Genomic DNA, 20349 nt, shown 5'->3' with positions numbered 1-20349 from the left:
AATAGTATTTAATAATATCTAATATAAGTTTTAAAGGAACAAACATATATTAATAATACACACACACACACACACACACATATATATATATATAACAACCATATTTTAATAATACATATTCATATATATATACATACATATATATATATATATATATATATATATATATATATATATATATATATATATATATATATATATATATATATAATTTTAATGTACCAGAGGTACGCAAGTTTTGCATACAACATTTTATCTATTATTTTTTAAGGCTACTGTATAAGTTGTTATTTTATCTTTCAGCTACAGCTTCTTGTAAACATTTACCTAAACATTTAACGGTAACCTTCGCGTGATTTTATGCACAATGCATACAATGTACTACTTTCGACAATAAAACAATTGACATGTTTAACAGTAAATCTTATAATTATTAGTTTACCTTATGATACGAACCCACAGTCTTCGTTGATGTGTATCCTTCGGAAAGCGGTAAAATGAACATCTTCCATCCGAAGACTTGTGTTTGCATTTAGGGGCAAAGCAAAAAACCATTGTCAACAAATTATTAAAAAAATAAACTGTTACTCCACAATTAGAAAAATTATATGAAATCCGAATTAAATTGAAAACACTTATTAAATACTTAAATAGGGGAAATACTAGTAGAAAATGCTAAATGTATAATAAATCGAATCCACAATAACTAAAACCACACAAGATTGCGAGCTGTAAAAGCGGTGGGCTACGTCAGCTCAATGACGTATAATGTCTCCGACAGCGCCTGTAGTCCCATTTAGCAACTTGATAGCAACCGTCTTTTTAAAGAAGCGTAACCGATTAAAAAAGTCAAGAGTGTGCTGTAACTGATGTGTTTTATGTCATAGAGTAAAACGTGAAAGTATTTTAAGTTTAAGTTACCCACGAACCTTATTTAAGCGATTTTACTGAAATCCCATTGAAAAAACCCATTGACTTTGGGACGAGGGAACTAGTGCTAAAATGCTAACTCGCTTCCGGTTTTTGCATACAAATTGACATTATAGTTCCTCCGCTCTATTTCTTATTCCTTCAGTGATTGTGCTTGTTAACAGCAGGTGTCTGAATTCACTTATTTGTGGTCATTCACTCTGTCTAGTGGACTAAACTAATTGACTAATTTAAGGGCCAGGTGAATGAGGGTGTATGGCGAGATCAGACACTCTGATTAGTTTCTCAAAAACAGGGGTTTTCTACAAAGGTAGATACATGTTACTCTGTATGACAAGGAGGCAAATCAGCTTCTAACGCTGAGAGGTTTATTTTACCTTTATCTAACTCTAGAATTTTAACACTTTACTCTGAATTACCACAACACTTGAAATTTAACACCAATGAATTTGCTTTGTATACAGTTTTTTTTTTATTGTATTTCTTGATAAGTAATGCTTCAATGAATGATCTGGCAGATAGAACCTTATAATTCCAAGTGGAAAATGACTTTTCAGAATGAGAAGGTTCTATCTGCATTTACCATGGTTTATTTACTCCAATTTGCAAATGTAAGAGAACTTTGATCATTTGCATTTAGAGAACCCTTAAGGTCTCTGTCATGTTAATGTATGAAAAAGAGAACTGTTACACACATGTTGTTTGCTATATAGAATGCAAAAACTTTGAAGCTCAATATCTCAAAATCATTCAGAACGCAGATAGAACCTTCTAATTCTAAGGTGACGATTTACCTGTTGCTCCTGTTTACTGTAGGTTCTGTTCAGCAATATATTTGGTAACATAGGCCTTTATCAGCATTTACAAAGGTTACTAACGCTCCAGTTACCTGCAGCACTTCACTTTTCTGAATTCTGACTGTAGTTTGGGTTAATGAGGTTTAAGGTCATCTCAGTGTGATTAATGCCTTTGCTAAATGTTTTATTAATATAAATAAGTGTTTTGGTTTAGTCTTAGATTTAATTGCAAAAGAATTAAAACAAATTAAATGTGAAATTAAAGTGTCTCATCAACCCTGTTATGGTCTTCAACCCCGTCACTGTATTCTCGACCCAGTGACATTCACATTTAAGAAAAATGGTTAAATATAGAAAAACTTCTTGCTGAGTACCAACCGCCATGTTAAGGCCTAACATTGTGAACATGTGGTTTGGGTAAGACATCTAAAGTTAAAGCTATTTTAGAGAAATGAAGAGAGAAAAGAATGCATAAGTTGTATAATTGTAACTTAAATCACATCTGAATCTAAAACTCTTCAGAAATGTGATATTTTAGCCATTAAACTGGTTGGAGGGACATATGAGCAACAGGGAAATGTTGGTTTTACAGCAAAAGCTTTGTGAAATCCTATTATTAAACTCCGTTTAGTCCGTTACGGGGTTGAGAATTATGGCTGTCCAAATAAGAATAAAAGAGAAAATAATATAAAGGCTTTAATGCTTGAGGTGGGAAAAGATGATGTTGTGAATGTTTCAATTGTGCCTCATTATGTAGGCTATTTACCAATATTATCAATTCACTTTTAAACATGAGTTTGCTCAAGCTGGAATATTAGCCAATGCCAGGAATGACCCTTATATGATCTCAAATCCTTAACGTGCGCACATTACAAGATCTGAACACTGCGGCACAGCACACTACAGTATACTATTGAGATGACTGTGCCTGATGGAGCACATCACCCGACTGCAGAAGAACTCTGCTTTTTATTATAGACCAACTTACACATATCTGACTACCAGAGCAAACAGCCTGCAGAATGAAAAGAACAGCTGCTTGTTGAAGAGAGCACATCATGTCCAAACACACGTCTAATATTCTGATGATTATTAGGGATCAGAGAGAAGACGAAGGCAAATGAACAGAAGGAATGGATATGTGATGATGCTGTAGGGGAAAAGCGGTGTGGAGAGTTTTGTATAAAGCACCATTGACCAAACGTGTTGGGGATTTACAATGGATGATTCTGCAGGGGATTGTGGCAGTGAACGCTTCATATGTGTTGTTCACTCTAGTGTCCATGACGAGTGTCTCTTCTGTGGACATGGAGAGACTGTGGATCATCATGGCTATCTGGAGTGTAGACGCTAGACACAATAGTTTGATATGTTGAGCAGAGTTTTCCTGAAATGTGGACAGAATTTGACTCAATGTAAGTTTATTCTGGAGCTGGCTACAGTCAGAAACACAAACTGAAATGGCGGCTCATTCACTGTTGAGTTGCTCCAGCAAAACTTGCTCTACTTATCACAAGAAGAAACAGAACAGACGATGAACACGCTCTAGAGATTTAGAGTTTTAAAGCATTCCTTAGGTCCAGAATTACAACAGATCTGAAGTATTACAAGAGCAGAAATGATGCTGAAACCTTTGATCAACAACAGTGTGTTATAAGGACACTATCTGGAATGTGGAGAAAAGAGAGCTGCTGTTACATCTGCTGAGTTACAATTCACACACACACACACACACTCTCTCTTTCTCACACACACACACAAACACACACTGTCACACACAAACACTCTCTCACACTCTCTTTTTCACACACACACACACACACACACACACACACACACACACACACACACAAACACACTCTCTCTCTCTCTCTCTCTTACATAGACACACACTCTCACACACACACACTCTCTAACACACAGACACACATACACAAACTCTCTCTCTCTCACACACACACACAACAGTAAACACATGCGCACGCACACACACACACACTGCTGACTGCTCCTGCAGAGGATCCTGTGTAAATCTCGTCAGTCTTCAGCTCAGTTTCACTGATGACCCAGTATAAACAGCAAACCCAGGCCAAAGCGGCTCAGTGAATGTGGTCTGGACTGAGTGGATGAGGCTCATTGTGTCTCTACAGATGTTGTAGAAGATCAGAGTTCCTGCACTGTGATCCACAAACACTCCTATTGTACTGCTGAGCCGCTCTACTGGGAGATCAGTCCATGTGTTATTGTGTCTGAATGAGAATTTGGAGGGAGAGCAGAGCAAACTCCAGGACTGAGCAGTACATCCAAACAGACACTCAACACCTGCTCCCTTCCTCCAGATGCTCTTATATGACACTGATATAAACACACTATGATTATCTCCACTCCAGTCAATCTCCCAGTAACAGCGTCCACACACACTCTCTCTGCACAACACCTGAGGATGAACATCAAATCTGTCTGGATGATCAGGATACGGCTGATCCACTTCCACACGCTTCACCTCTCTGTTCTCCTCAGACAGAATGAGACGAGTGTGTGCTGTGTTTGGATCCAGTGTGAGGGAACAGGAATCTGAACACAAGAACACACACATTTATAACCACAGCTGTGTGTGTGTGTGTGTGTGTGTGTGTGTGTGTGTGTGTGTGTAAGTGTGTGTGAGAAAGAGAGAGAGTGTGTGTGTGCGCGTGTGTGAGAGAGACTGTGTGCGTGCATTAGGGATGTAACGGTATCAGAATTTCACGGTACGATAATACCTCGGTATGAATGTCACGGTATGGTATTTATTGAATCATTTACAGGAAAAACAAAACTTATGAAAATACCCCAAAAAAGTGCAAAAAGTGTCAATGACATACAAATTAGCCATCTATCTGTAAGCTTTGAAACAGGAACTTCAATTTTAATAACAAAAAAATATTAAACCATGTAAAAAAAAAAAATAAAGTTTCAATTTAGTATTGTTGAAAACTCATCACATTCAACATTTATTCAATCACTCACTCACTTAGATAGAGATGGGTTTAAAGGAAAATTATCATATAAATATAATCTGGTAAAAGCTGGTATCTCTGGGCATTTACAATGTCCCCTGCAACAGAAAAAAACCCTCTCATTTGGGACTGAGGTTTCTGGGAAAGAGATATGACTTGGCCCAGGTTGACAGCAGTGGGTAACGTTGTGCATTGTCTTTCCCCCACTTGAGAGGACAAGCCATGAGTGAGATAGAGGTCTCTTTGCGGTACAAGTCAATGTCTGCATCAATCTGAACAGTGTGCTGTATTCTGCAGTCCCCATGACTGTTATTAGTCGTATTCCCCAACTTGCAGGCACGTGCACACATAGGGCTCAACCTGTGCAGTGCACATGCCCTTTTTAGTCTTGGATAGAAAATGCCTTTCCAAAATGATCAAAATTTGCTAATTCGCCTGAGCAAATTTTCTCAGAAGACCTATAGTTTTATCGAGTCATGCGACTACGGTAATATCGGAAAAAATTGCTTTTGCGGTATGACGGTATTTACAATACAGTTACATCCCTAGCGTGCATGCATGCAAGTATGTGTGATAGAGAGAGAGAGAGTGTGTGTGTGTGTATGAGCTTATGTGTGTTTGTAAGAAAGAGAGTGTGTGTGTGTGTGTGTGTGAGAGAGAGAGAGAGAGTGTGTGTGTGTGTGTGTTTGTGAGGAAGAGTGTGTGTGTGTGAGAGAGAGAGAGGGAGAGTGTGTGTCTGTGTGCATGCGTGAGTGTGCATGTGTGAGTGTGTGTGCGTGTGTTTGTTTGTATGAGTGTGTGTGCGTGCAAGTGTAAGTGTAAGTGTGTGTGTGTGTGTGTGAGAGAAAGGAAGAGAGAGAGTGTGTGTGTGTGTAAAAAGAGAGAGAGCTTGTGTGAGAGAGAGAGTGTGTGTGTATGTGCTTATGTGTGTGTTTGTAAGAAAGAGTGTGTGTGTGTGTGTGTGTGAGAGAGTGAGTGTGTGTTTGTGAGGAAGAGTGTGTGTGTGAGAGAGAGAGAGAAAAAGAGAGGGAGAGTGTTTGTCTGTGTGCATGTGTGAGTGTGTGTGCGTGTGTTTGTATGAGTGTGTGTGCGTGCAAGTGTGAGTGTAAGTGTGTGTGTGTGTGTGTGTGTGTGTGAGAGAAAGGAAGAGTGAGAGTGTGTGTGTGTGTAAAAAGAGAGAGAGCTTGTGTAAGAGAGTGTGTGTGAGAGTGTGTGTATGTGAGAGAGAGAGAAAGAGTGTGTGTGTGGTCCTACATTTGTGCAGTCCTGCTGTAATCCTCTTCTTTCCTCCATGATCCAGACTGTAAACACAGACAGATTGACATTCAGTCAGTAATCAAACATCAGCTTATAACACACACACACATACACACACACACACACACATGCTCGGCGCCATCTTGATGACGTATTTTATTATTCATTATTCATTAGCAAATAGTTATTGTATTAATCATAGTTATTTCATTAAACATTATTCATTACCATATAGTTATTTCATTATTTATAATCATTAGCATAGTTATTTAATTATTCATTAGCTTATAGTTATTTCATTAATCATTAGCATATAGCTATTTCATCATTCATTAGCATATAGTTATTTCATTATTCATTAGCATATAGTTATATCTTTAATGATTAACATATAATTATTTCAGTATTCATTAATCATTAGCGTATAGCTATTTCATTAATCATTAGCATATAGTTATATCCTTAATCATTAGCATATAGTTATTTCATTATTCATTAAGCATTAGCATATAGTTATTTTATTATTCATTAGCATATAGCTATTTCATTAGTCATTAATTATTATCATAGCATCGGCTGGGTCAGTTGGCGTTTCTGCGTGGAGTTTGCATGTTCTCCCCATGTTGCCATGGGTTTACTCCTGGTGCTCCGGTATATATATATATATATATATATATATATATATATATATATATATATATATAAACCGGAGCACCAGGAGGTGCTATATAAATATAATATATATATATAAAATGTTATTCAACCCCCTTTGATTTTTTTTTTCTTATTCAAATATTTCCCAAATGATGTTTAACAGAGCAAGGAAATGTTCACAGTATGTCTAACAATATTTTTTCTTCTGGAGAAAGTCTAATTTGTTTTATTTTGGCTAGAATAAAAGGAATTTTTAATTAAAAAAAAACATTTTAAGGTCAATATTATTAGCTCTGTTAAGCTATATATATATATATATATATTTTTGATAATCAACAGAACAAGCCATCGTTATACAATAACTTGCCTAATTACCCTAACCTGCCTAGTTACCCTAATTAACCTAGTTAAGCCTTTAAATGTCTCTTTAAGCTGTATAGAAGTGTCTTGAAAAATATCTAGTCAAATATTACTTACTTATTTAATGTCATCATTCATTCATCCATTTTCTTTTTGGCTTAGTCCCTTTTAAAATCTCGGTGTGAGGCGACAGTGCTAATCAGTGTTAATTGTGTATATAATAGCAATTAATTGCATATTGGGTGATTCCTGGAGGGTCAAAGTCTTTAACACTAACTAAACATACCGGAAAAGAGGATAGGTCAGGAGTGGGTAGGCAGCTTGCTTATAACCATGCAGGAAGATTAAAAGAACATATCCAGTTAAGTGAAGTTTTAAATAATGTAATCTATCTCAAGCATGTATGCAGAGGAGTGTGTAAGTGTGGCTTTTTAAAGTAAAAAGATCACAGTTACTGTAAATGCATGAGCACACATTAAAAGAAGAAGCGGATTTTGGCCTTAAGTTACACAAATCTATTTTTTAAATGCAGACTGTAGTGTTACATTGAGGGGTCCTCACGTCTGCAGAATTTACACTAGCTGCGTCCCAAATGGCACACTATACACTTATGCACTTGTACTTATGCACTTACACACTCAACAGGATAGTATATATATGTAGTGTCGTCCCAAATGGCACACTAATGTTTTTTTACTAAGCGGAAATTCAAACAGTTTCCCTGATGACGTTTGACGTTTGCCAAATCGGTGAAATAAACGACCGAATTATCAAATGATACCTGCCGTGAGTATTGCCGCAGTCACCATCGGTAGGCGCTATAATCACTCTCATAGGAGAATTTTGCTTTCACCATCCCAAATAAATAAAGTTATTCAACATGTGCGTCCGAAAGCTCCACCCCTTCCGCTACATAGGCAAACCTGCGGTCGTTGAGTGAAGTGTCCAACATTACACACTTCATTTTAGCGGCTGAATGAGTGCATCATCCGGGTAATTAAAGTGCACTTAATATTTTTTGAGTTTACAGTGTGAACACACTACTTACACTATTTATACTACAAAATGGCGTAGAATAGTGCATAAGTATGTGATTTGGGAGCTACTGTCAAACAGAGAGGGAGAGAGAGAGGTTTGTTCTTGTTTTGGGACATTCTAGTTTTTTATTGCTATCAGGGCCGTGCAGAGACCTATCGTTGAGCCCTATACATGCACGTGCGTTATTGTTAATATACTGTACAATCTGTTTTATGTGACTGTATTAAGTTTTACTCAATCTGATTGTGTGTCTGCCTCTATGTTAAAAATAAAATAAAGTGGATTATGGATCATGTATGGGTGTTTCCCAATACTGGTTTGCGGCTGGAAGGGCATCCACTGCGTAAAACATTTGCTGGAATAGTTGGCGGTTCATTCTGCTGTGGTGTCAAAGTCAAAGGAAAATGAATTAATTATGGATCAAGCACAAGAAGAGAATGATTTAAGACAAACTTGAGTGTGCACTACATAATATGGGTATAATATAATGTTATGAATTGTTTTTAATAACAGGCTCAACGTTAACTTTTTTGCTTACCAGCCACTGTGGCTAGTAGTTTTCCAAAGTTACTAGCCACTCTGCATTTTCACTAGCCACAATTTTACTGTTAGGTAATTTTATTTAATATGCTAACATTTCACTTTTACTTGACTTAGGTCATTTAAAACCCCTTATTAAAAATTATAATATGCATAGTATACCAGCTGATAAATATAGTCAGAAATTATGATGTAAAAAAAAAAATCTGTTTTTGTGAAATAATGTCATATAAAACACACCTTCACCTAAACTGAATATTCATACTGAATAAAAATGTTAATTGACTGTCTTCCAGCAGGGGCGCCCGTAGACCAGAAGAAATAACGCTGTTGCCTTGGTTACTGCAGTAAACTAAACAGTGAAACACAGCAGGATTTTATCTATTTTATAAAATACATCTCAATATTCGCAGATTAAGTTGAGGCACTCCCATACAACAATACATTACATAATTGAAAATTATACAAAATGTAATAATGCCTTGCAAAATTGCATATATATAGTACTTTTAGGCCCTTAATTTTCTCTAAATTGATCAACTTTTAATACTTTTTAAGACTCCGCGGAAACCCTGCTACATGTTATGTGTGTATGAGTGACAGATTAGAAATGTCATTATATTTCATCGTCAGATTGATTCTTTTTCTGCTGGTGACTGGCCTTATGCTGGATTTACACTAACAGCATGAATTCAGTATCCTCGTGAGGAGATTACACACAAAATCAATGCAAAAGCGTGAATCTCAAAAATAACATGACATTGTGTTATTTTACTACGGTATCTGCTAGTTTGAGCGCTAATCCAGAAGTCCAGACCCCTCCGGCGGTAATGGTACGGCCTGATTGTGAGCGCAGAAAAGAAAAATGAAAAATCACAATAATGTGTCATTATTTAAGTTATGCTCTGACATCAGATTCAAATGCAACAACCCAAACTTGTAGAATCGAAAATTAAACAGAGTGACAATTATGCGTTGTTGAAGTACTCAGAAAAAATGGAAAATGAAAGTTTGAGATGCATTTTTCATTTGTTAAATTTTGACGGTGTGAATTGAACAAAGTACTGCAAAGTGTTACACGGACCCATTAAAGCCAGTGTTGTTACTAATTTTTTACATGTCCAACACTCATAAAAGCTCAAATAAATCCAGTCCACAATTACTATTTATACTGATATACGTCATTTTGTGTGTCTTTTTCACCAAATCAGTGACATCATTTCTGAATTTGCCAATTAAAGAGTTAAAATCCTTTAATTTTCTAAAAACTCTTCAGTAGTTCAAGACTGACGTTGAATAACTGATTTACACAAAAAAAAAATAAAAAATAAAAATAAATTCTGACACATTTTTACAGCACTTTAATTTAGTGAACGTGTTCATCTCCAACACAATAAAAGGCTAGTAAATCTGCCCAGAGTGCATTGTTGAGTTTTTCTGTATTTTTAAAGCATTTTCTCAAAATGTGTGTCAAAATAAGATTGATCACCAAAAATCATTCCGCTAGCTGAAACACAGAGAAAGTCAAACTAAGACTCAAAATTACCCCAGAGTGGATGAAAATGACCCAACAGTACATAGGGGTTAATATCTAAAACCGTCTCCAGATTCTAGAAATATAGACCTGATTATTGGCTATCTATCTCAACGCAGAAATCACCCCAAAAAAAAACATGTATATGCTCCACATACTTGAGTTTGTCCAGTGTGTAGTTTGGATCCTTCAGTTGTTCAGAGAGCAGCTTGACTCCTGAATCTCCTGGATGATTGTAGCTCAGATCCAGCTCTCTCAGGTGTGAGGGGTTTGAAGTCAGAGCTGAAGACAGAAAACCACAGCCTTCCTCTGTCACCATACAGCCAGACAATCTACAAACACACACACAAACAGTCCACGTCACATTAGTCTGACAGCCAGACGTCACTAACACACAGTCACCTGTGCAGAAGCTGATATTTGCTCTAGTTTCAGTCACAAAAGCAAAAGCGGAAACACTTTACTTAAAGGAGTGTTCATAAGACTGTTACGACAGCTTTATAATCATGCTGTAATATGTCATGAATATGGATGAGATGTTATGAATGCTTTAGACTATTGTCATTAAGTCTCATTAGCTCAGTTATGCCATTATAAATGCAGAGATGACATTGTTTGAGACCTCTGTGTGTGTAACTTGACATTGCCAAGTGTGACGGTCTTGCCTGGGCTCTCTTTTTACTGCACATTGTACAATGGAGACAGACAACGCGTGTAAATTGCTGGTTCATAATGAAAATTACCACTTCCACAGCAATGCCTCGTTAAGTTTTATATATTTTTTATTTGTCAAAAAATTATTTTTGACTTTGTGATCGTATAGTGTAAATTTTAACAGTCCGAGTATGTAAAGCATAACACACTTTGAATTATAAATGACAAATCAATGAATCACAATCAATACTCAATGTACAATCACTGAGTAACACAGAGCAATACAATTCAACTCCAAAAGAAAGGAAACGTCCCCACCTAGTGGAGACTTTTAGCAACTCGTTTTGAATAATAATAAGAAGAATTCCAATTAATTAACATTTAACAACATTCCTGTACAATGTAGACAGACAGCACGTGAAAATAGTTGCAGGTTCATAAAGAAAATGACCACTTTTATATAAAACACAAGACAGCACACAAATTGATTGCAATCAGGCCTTGTTATATAAACACGTCATAACTTAAGATTGAGCGACACACTCGACGCTAAACACAACTCAACAGTGTCACAACATATTCACTGAAACATTCACATTAAAGCTAATGTTTATGTGCTTTTGTCACGGTTGCAGGTTTGTTCGCTTTTTCGGAGTGTCTGTTTGGTCACGTGGGTTTGTTTTGTTTTTTTTGTCCACGTGTATTTGTTATGGTCACGTGCTATGACTGCATTCAGTTGGTTCGATTAGCTTCCCAGCTGAGGCTCATTATTGTGCCTAAATCTGGGCGACATTTTGTATGTTTCTTTGTCAGTTCGTTAAGTGTGCTCGTGTGTGTTTGTCTGTACTCAGGACTGTGTGGAGAGACCACTGGACCCCGTTCTCCTGTCTGATTCCTGCCCTGTTATCTCCTAGTCCTAGCACCACACTTTTTCACAGTAGTTATTTTGACTTTGCCAAATAAACTATTTCACTCGCACCTGAACCCTTTATGAACATTATTTGACTGCGACAGCTTTTAACTCTTATAAAACTTCATTTTCCACCATTGAGGAACGTGCGACTTACCCACAGCAATGCTTCATTAACTCTGCTGTGGGCGGTCTCTACTCCACACGCTTATTACAGCACGCACACTCTAGAGGGCGCTGTCCCCATTTAGGCATTAATTTAACATACTTCTTTGCTCCGTTACACAAGCCAACTTCATAAATCTGTCATAAACATGATTGTCATGAAGCCATTAGAATTGTGTCATGAACTTTATTATGATCATTTCTTTTAGTGGAACAAACTAAATTTGTCATTTAAGCTGTCAGTATGCTGTCAAATAAATGAAGAACAGCATCATAAATGTTTAATGACATTAATTACATTATAATGTCGCTGTTATACAATTTATGACACAACAATAATGTCCACTAGACAATCACGTTAATGGCGGATTCCTGAAGTTATGTTTGCTTGCTAATGTCAAGTTGTCATTACTATTACACAAACATGTCGTGATGTATTTTTTGTTGTCAAGTCATCATTACAACTACACACACACATTATGATGTATTTGTTGTTGTCAAGTTGTCATAAAGCAAGGATTTGCATTTGAAATGACATAACTAAGCCAATGACACAATGACAACCGGGCAATGAGAAATTAATCAGGAGGGAATGAGTTGCAGGTCAAAGCTGTTTTGAAATGCCCTAACAAACTTACAAAAGAACTTTGTTTGGGCCAGATTTCATTCAAAATGATAAATTTCAGTTCATAGTTTGATTATTTGAAGTGAGTGCACAGACACTTAAGAGAAATATTATAGCTGGTTGTTATATATTGAGTAACTTATTTTGACAATGCTGGTGTGTATTGTTTTTGTGTGTTGTATCCTCTGTCTGTCTCTGTCTATCTGTCTCTTTCTCTCCACATGAGCCGAAATCAGGTGCAACTGTTAGAGGGGCGGCGCCAATTATAAAAGCAAGTTGTTGGCGCTGTTCATCAAGTTCTTTCCTGTTTCTTTCAAGTACTCTGTGTGGCAGTGATATCTTTCTGTCCGAAACCCTTTCTCAAAGTCATCTGGTGAGCTACTCTGTTAAATACAGTAATAGGATGGTATTATGTATTAGCTGTGGCTGAATGTTTATTTACTGCTGAATGAAATAATGGAAAGGCCCTTTTCTTTTGCCACTTTTTCTCATGTTTAAAGGAGAGATAAGGAGGATAGAACTGTTGTTCCCCTTCGGAAGGGGAACTTCAATGCTATGTGGAAACTTCCACTATGGGTATTTCGTCAGAATCCAATCATCTGAAAGAGTACATAAACAGGCTATTGAAAAGCCAATGAGTTGGCAGCGTCAGCATGCACAGCTCGCACTACTTACAATCAATTTAGAAATATAAGTGTAGCGTGTGCAATTCGGAGGCATTCTTTTTTTAGAAGCTTCATTAGCCTTAATGAAGCTTCTGAGAGAGTCGATAAGGGTTTTCTCTGACTGTTACAACAGAGAGAAAAGGAGAAAGCGGGCTGCTTCTCCCTGTCCAGAGTGTGTGATACGTGGCAACAGACGGTCAAGCTGGATTTCTCCCTTGCCTAGCATTCTATGGGCTCGGTCCGGTCCCCCAGACCGGTATGTATTGTTGCAACTTTTCTAAAAGAGCACCACAGCCATCTTTTTCACGAGGTTGCTCCAACTGTCCGTTTCTGAATACAGTGGTTTTCTGTCCCTGGATCATAGGCACGAGCACTGCGTTTTATGTCTGGGGTCCAGCATGCGGCTTTCTCTTGTAAAAGAGTCACCAACCCCAGTTGTCCCCCGCTCCACAGTGGGCACTCAGGCAGATCTGAGGGTTACAGTGGGAGTATATCCGCCGCCCTCGGGCTTGCGGACCTCTCACTCCTCCACGCGCTCCATCCAAGCATCGAGTGAGAGAAGCGCTCCATCCTTGGATGGTCGCCCTCTCACTTCATGACGCAGAGGCTCAAATGTCCATCTCTGCATCTGAGGACGGGCTGTCATTGTCTGATAAAAGATTCAAACCCGCTCCCTCCCACTGGGGTATCAAGTGCAGACATGATGACCGTGCTTTCCTGTCGTCAGCCTGAAGAGGCTGCTTCGGCCGTGGGCCTTGAGATGGTATATCCCCTAACCCCACTGCTGGACCGACTAGAAAGGTGTATGTGAAGGAGGTGCAAGATCTTCTAGCCTCCCATCCCTTCCTTCCTGGAAGTGCACAGTGGGCTCATGAAGATTTGGAGGGCACCTTTCTCTGCCTGATCTGTGTGTGCTTCCGCCCTCTCCACCCATGATGGTGGAGCAGCCAGGAGGTACGATTTGATTCCCCAGATTGAGAGTGCCATTGCAGGTTATCTGCCTCCCGTGAAGCCAGAGCCCACACAGCCACGGGCTGGGCTACCTTCACCCTGCATGCTATGGCCACCTTCCAGCGCTACCAAGTGCTGGCCCATCTGCATGAGGGTGGTTCCGACCCAGGCTTGTTACACTAGCCACGCACCACACCAGACTGTGCTCTACAGATCACAAGTCTGCTGTGTATGCCCTGGAAAGGACTATATCCCAGGCTGGCCTGTTCGGCATCACAATCGGTAAATTCACCCTGGAATTCACAGCGGTGAAGTTGGATGTGATGGGCTGCGTCATCTATCGACGGGGATGTAAGACCGCTTCCCCCCACCACACCATCCACATCCACTGCTTTTCGGAGGCGGATGTCCTCGGTGAGAAGCAGCACCGAGCACCTTGAACCCAACCAGCGCTCTCTGCCCCAGGGCGCAACTAAGTCTGGTGAACAGACCGCAAAGTGCCCCTGACACGGGCCATATAGAGAAGAGAGAAGAGAAAACTTGCTCTTTCCCCATGGGGGCCGGGTTCATCATCCAACAGCACTTTAAAAAATGCCATTAAACCCTCAAAGAAAGAGCATTTTTTTCTGTGTACTTCTCCAGTGGTTCACAATGTGTCGGAGGACGGTCTCCCTTCTCTCACACTTCCATTTCTAAATCACACTATTATATCTAAGTCTGTAACACTTCTGTTGAAGTATGATAAACAAGGGCCAGGAAACATGTTGGAAGACCGCACCTCCGTTGATGCAGGTGCACTCATGCTCTTGGCTTGGCATAACCTCTCACAGGGGGCAAAGTAAGGTTCAATCATTGTCATATTCCATACATTTCCCCATAGTGGAAGTTTCCACATAGTATTGAAGTTCCCCTCCCAAAGGGCAATCCTCTGGTTACTAAAGTAACGCTACGGTTACTGAAGTAACCCTCGTTCCCCGAGGAGAGAAACGGAAATGCTATGTGGAAAAACCTTCCACTATGGGTTTTCGTCAGAAACCAATCATCTGAAAAAAGTATAAAATCAAGCCAATGAAATGCTAAATGAATTGGCAGCGTCAGCATGCACAGCTGGCGTCAATGACAATCAGTCAAGTATATAAGACGCGGCTAGTGCAATGCTCGACATCCTTTTGAGCTGAGGAGACTTTCACGCTCAACAGCTAAAGGACGATCGTTGTGGCAAAGGTACATAGCATTTTCGTTCCCCTCCTCGGGGAACGAGGGTTACTTCCGTAACCGTAGCGTTCCCCTTCCGATGGGGAACTCCAATACTTCCACTATGGGGAAGTCTATGGAAAACGCCACAATGAAAGCACCTTAACGCGTCACTGGCGAAGGGTGTGCCACGCAGTAGAGCGAGCGCACCTACAACGCAGCGAGATGCAGTCTTCCAACGTGTCCCCTGGCCCTTACTTACCTGTTCAGGTTTAGCTATATTTTTCAGGGAGTCGAAAATAATCCAGAAAAAAGGCTTTTAATACAACTGTACGTTGGGAAAGTGTTCAGTCCCGATAGGGAGGACGCTGCGGAGTTTACCTGCTACCCAAGGAGGGGGGACCTGGTGACAGCCTGTGGCCCAGCCCCGGAACGGGGGAGGGGTACATAAGAGGATGGTTAGCGGGGAGGGAAGACACGAGCCCACCCTAACACAGGGGAGAGTAAACCGTGGTTGAGTGAGCATATGGGATCACCTGCAGGGGATCACGCATAGCAGGCACCTATACCCAGAACGCGGGCTGACCAGCGGGCATGCCAACAACGTAATGGGCCAACGTCTGACTTCTCCGCTGAGTCAGATGCTGGGGACCTCGGAGGAACTCTGTAGGGTTCACCGAACGGGGAACTGAACTGAAAAAGCGCACGTACCTTCGTGTTAGGGAAAATGTCACAGCAAGCGTGTTTCAACATACCAACCAAATTGTTTCATCAATCACCAAGGGTTATCTAATACCCTTGAGGAAACCGTCTCCTTTCGCAGATTGTAAAACCTAGCAAATGTATTAGGTGTTGCCCAGCCCGCAGCTCTGCAAATGTCTGTCAGAGAGGCGCCGCGTGCTAACGCCCAAGAGGATGCGATGCACCGTGTGGAGTGCGCTCTCACCCCTGGTGGACACGGCTCACCCTGGCTCAGATAAGCGAGGGAGATGGCATTTACTCTCCAGTGGGCCAACCTCTGTTTAGATACGGCACATCCCTTCTGGCGACCACCGTAACAAAGAGCTGGTCAGAGGATCTAAAGCTCTGAGTGCGTTCCACATAGGTTCGCAAAGCGCGAATAACACAATAATGAAAGGGCTGGGTCTGCCTCCGCGGGCAGCGCTTGCAGGCTCACTACCTGATCCTAAAACAGTGTGGTAGGAACCTTAGCCACATAGCTTTTTTTAGCCATACAAATTCTAGGCACGAGTCACTGACCAAAAGTGCCTCCAGGTCCCCGACCCTCTTAACCGATGCCAACGCGACCAGCAGAGCTGTCTTCAAGGACAGAAATCTCAAGGATACTGAATCTAGTGGCTCAAAGGGCTTCTCACGTTGGCTCATAGCACTATCGCGAGGTCCCAAAAGGGCATGAGAGGGGGGTGGGGTGGAACCATACACCTCGCACCGCTGAGGAACCGGATGATGAGGTTATGCCTTTCCATGGTGCCGCCATCTACGCATCATGATGAGCGGAAATAGCGCCCACGTAGACCTTCAGTGTGGAGGGCGACAGCCTTCGCTCAAGCCTATCCTGAAGGAAAGAAAGCACAACACTAATCTGGCAAGATCGGGTGTCTTCTTAGCGAGAAGTGCACCACTCAGTGAATAGACTCCACTTTAGGGCGTAGGCATGCCTCGTAGAGGGTGCTCTAGCATGAGTGACTGTATTAACCACCGCCATCAGTAGGTTACCTAAGTCTTCGCATCTATGGACCACACGTGGAGGTTCCACAGATCTGGACGAGGGTGCCTGATGGTGCCCTGTCCTTGAGAGAGTAGGTGCTTTCTCAAAGGGACCCGCCAGGGGGGGCCGTCGCGAGGAGGAAGAGTTAAAAAATCCAAGTCCGGTTGGGCCAGAGAGGTGCAACTAACAAGACCTGCTCCTCATCCTCCCTGGGTTTGCACAGTAACTGCGCAATCAGGCTCAATGGGGAAAATGCAAGTTTGCGCGTGCTCCGAGGTCATCTGTGGGGCAGTGCCCATGACAGCTGAACAGACTCGGGGTGGAGTCGCCATTCTCCCAGGGCAAGGAGCTGCCATGAGAGCCAATCGGCCGCGTGGTTGGGCTTCGCCCGGCATGTAAACAGCACGCAGCGACTTCGGCCATGTGTGATCCGGAGGAGCAGACGACGAGCGAGCTGAGACATGCGGCGGGAGCGCATATCCCCCATACAGTTGATATATGCTTCCGTCGCCATGCTGTCCTTCCTGACCAGCACGTGTTGTCCCCTCAGCGCCAGTAAAAAGCGGTGCAGAGTGAAAAACACTGTCAACAGCTCTAGGCAGTTGATATGCCAATGCTGCTGGGTTCCTTTCTGCAGGTCTGCAGCAGCTTGCCCGCAACACACGGCCCCCCGACCCGTACTGGAAGCATCTGTCACAGCGACAACATGCCTGGACGCCTAGCCCAGGGGCACTCTGGCCCGTAGGAAAGAGGGGTCCCTCCAGGGGGTGAGGGCACGGCGACACAGCGGAGTGGAGTCACTCGGTATGTGCCTGCGTGCCATGCGTGTCTGGGGACCCGATCGTGAAGCCAATGCCGTGGTGGTCTCTTATGGAGCAATACCAGCGGTGAGGTCGCAGCCACGGATGCCATATGCCCCAGGAGCCTCTGAAAAGATTTCAGGGGGACCACATTTTTCTGTCAAACTCTCTCAGACAGTCCAGCACTTGCTCAGCGCGCTCTCGTGAGAGGCACGCCTTTATGGTGATCGAGTCCAGCTCCAACCCGAGAAAGGAGCGGCTCTGCATGGGGGCGAGCCAGCTCTTTCCTCGGTTGATCTGAAACCCCAACAGGTGGAGGTGCCGGAGCACATTGTCTCTGTGCATAGTCAATTGTCCCTGAGAGTGGGCTAAAATTATCCAAATGTCGAGAGAATTGAGCATGCGGATGCCCGCAGGCCGAGGGGGAGGGGGAGTTTCTCAGAAACTGCCGGTGGCATGGAAGTATGGAGACATGCAGATACGCGTCCGTCAGAGCTATTGCTGCAAACCAATCCTGAGGACGAATGCATCGGTTGATGCGCTTCTGCGTAAGCATTTCGAAGCGCACCCTGTGACGGCAGTGGTTCAAACCGTGCAGATCTAGGACTGGCCGTAACTCATCGCTCTTTTTTGGGCATAATGAACTACAGGCTGTAAAACCCGCTTTCCATCTCGGTTGGAGGGGCCGGCTCGATTGCATCCTTCGCCAGGAGAACAGCAATCTCCACTCGCAAGACAGGGGTGGACGCAGGACTGAGCCTGGTGAAATACACGCCCGTGAACTTGGGAAGCCATTTCGCGAGCTGTATCATATAGCTGAGTCTGATCGTATGGATGAGCTATTGCGACGGGCTGGCCCGCGCTAACCAGGCAGGCAGAGCCCCCGCAAGTGAACCTGCCCACACAATTGCTGACATGCCAGCGGTGAGGCAGCGTGGAGTGGGTGGGCTGGCCCTGGGAGTGCTGGGGTCCCACGGGAGAGCGAGAAGCAAGAAACTTGCTCTGGTCTCGCACCCAAACTCCGGAGGAGGGGCTGCGAGAGGGAGAGAAAGGAGACTGTTCTGTCGCGCTCTGTGAGCCATTGGCGAAATGCACCGATCCAGTGAGCTGGAGAGCATGGCGTCCCAAACTGGCAGTGTTCAGGCTGTCACATCCAGGGAAGAGGAAAAAGCTCTTTAAAGATTTGATGGCTTTTTTCCCCCTTTTTTTGCGCCGTTAAATGAAGAGCCCCACCCTCCAGTGGGGAAAGAGCAAATTCCCTCCTCTCCGGATGGCCTGTCTATGCTTCGCGGTACGTTTACCAAACTTAGCAGCTCCCTGGGGCGGGGGGCGCTGGCTGCCTGCGAGATGCTTGGCGCAGCCGCTTGGCCGGAGACACAGGCGGGGCAGCGGAGCAAAAAGCTCCGTGGATGGCTGAGTGGGACGGAGCGATCTTACGATCCCGCTGATAGATTATAACCTATCGCCTCCGACTGCTCCATCACCGGCGTGAACTCCTGGGCAAGTTCACTGACGGTGTCACCGAACAGGCCAGCCCGGGATATGGGTGAATTAAGAAAGCAAACTTTGTCAACATCACACACATCACCAGATTTAGCCTGAGGTGGCGTTTCTGGCCACTAAAGTGGCCATCGTCCTTCCCAGGGTGCGGGGCTCATGCCCATTCCTGGGTCGGAGCCAGCGCCTGCGCTTGATAGCGCTGGTAGGTGGCCATAGCATGCAAGATAAGGGTAGAGGCGCACGCAGCACAAAGCGTAAGCCCACTGTGCGCATCCAGGAAGAAAGGTTTTTACACCCCTCTAGTCGGTCCGGCCACACGGTCCAGTCCGAAGCAGCCTGGGGAAGCACGGCCACAAAGTTTGCTTCTAGATTCGACACCGCGCTCATCAACCCGGAGGGAGGAGCGGGTTCGAATCCTCATCAGACTTTGACAGCCCACCCTCTAAGGATGGTGAGGATGGACGCGTATGGAGATCTGGCAGAAAAAAGTACCCTCAAAACTGCGTGAGCTTACTGTGCACATCTGGGAAGAAGGGGACGGAAGGCTTTGAATCCTCCACATAACACCCATCTAGTCGGTCCGGTTGCGGGGCTGGGGGATAAACTATCACCAGGCCCACGGCCGAAGCAGCCGGGTAGAGCACGGCCATCAAGCCATCCTCCTATGCAGCGATGGACATCTGATCCTCGGTGTCATCAAGTGTGAGAGCGACCATCCGAAGAGGGAGCGCTACTCTCACCTGAAGTTTGGATGGAGCGCGTGTAGGAGCGAGAGGTCTGCAGCCCGAAAGCGGCGGATTTACTCCAACTGTAATCCTCAGATCTGCCCGAGTGCCAACCATAGTGCAGGGGACAACTGGGGTGGGTCACTCTTTTGCAAGAGCGAGCCGCGATTCTAACTGCGCCGCAGACATGACATCAAAGAGACGGCATGCACTGCCCGCGAGCACCGTATTAACATGCTGGACCCCCAGACATAAAACGCTGTGCTCGTGCCCATCATCCGGGGATAGGAAACCACCGCATTCAGAAACGCACGGTTGAAGCGAC

The 20349-nt window shown here is 43.0% G+C and overlaps 1 protein-coding gene across 2 annotated transcripts in view; it reads right to left on the bottom strand.

Annotated features, from left to right (window-relative positions):
* Nucleotides 1-2635: 2635 nt before the first annotated feature.
* The window catches only part of LOC103910467 (NLR family CARD domain-containing protein 3), a 55602-nt gene continuing 37888 nt past the window's right edge, over nt 2636-20349 (bottom strand). For both annotated transcript variants that reach the window (XM_088650015.1, XM_088650016.1), the window contains 3 exons: nt 10265-10438; nt 5978-6024; nt 2636-4301 (listed from right to left, as the gene is read on the bottom strand). In XM_088650015.1, coding sequence (XP_088506141.1) covers nt 3772-4301; nt 5978-6024; nt 10265-10438 — 751 coding nt within the window. In that variant the 3' untranslated portion in view covers nt 2636-3771. The remainder of the gene's footprint in view (nt 4302-5977; nt 6025-10264; nt 10439-20349) is intronic.

Source organism: Danio rerio, chromosome 4 (genome assembly GCF_052040795.2).
Source record: "Danio rerio strain M-AB ecotype USA chromosome 4, GRCz13ab, whole genome shotgun sequence".
NCBI lineage: Eukaryota > Metazoa > Chordata > Actinopteri > Cypriniformes > Danionidae > Danio > Danio rerio.
Note: the sequence above shows the minus strand (reverse complement) of the source record. Positions and strands in the feature narration are given on the sequence as shown.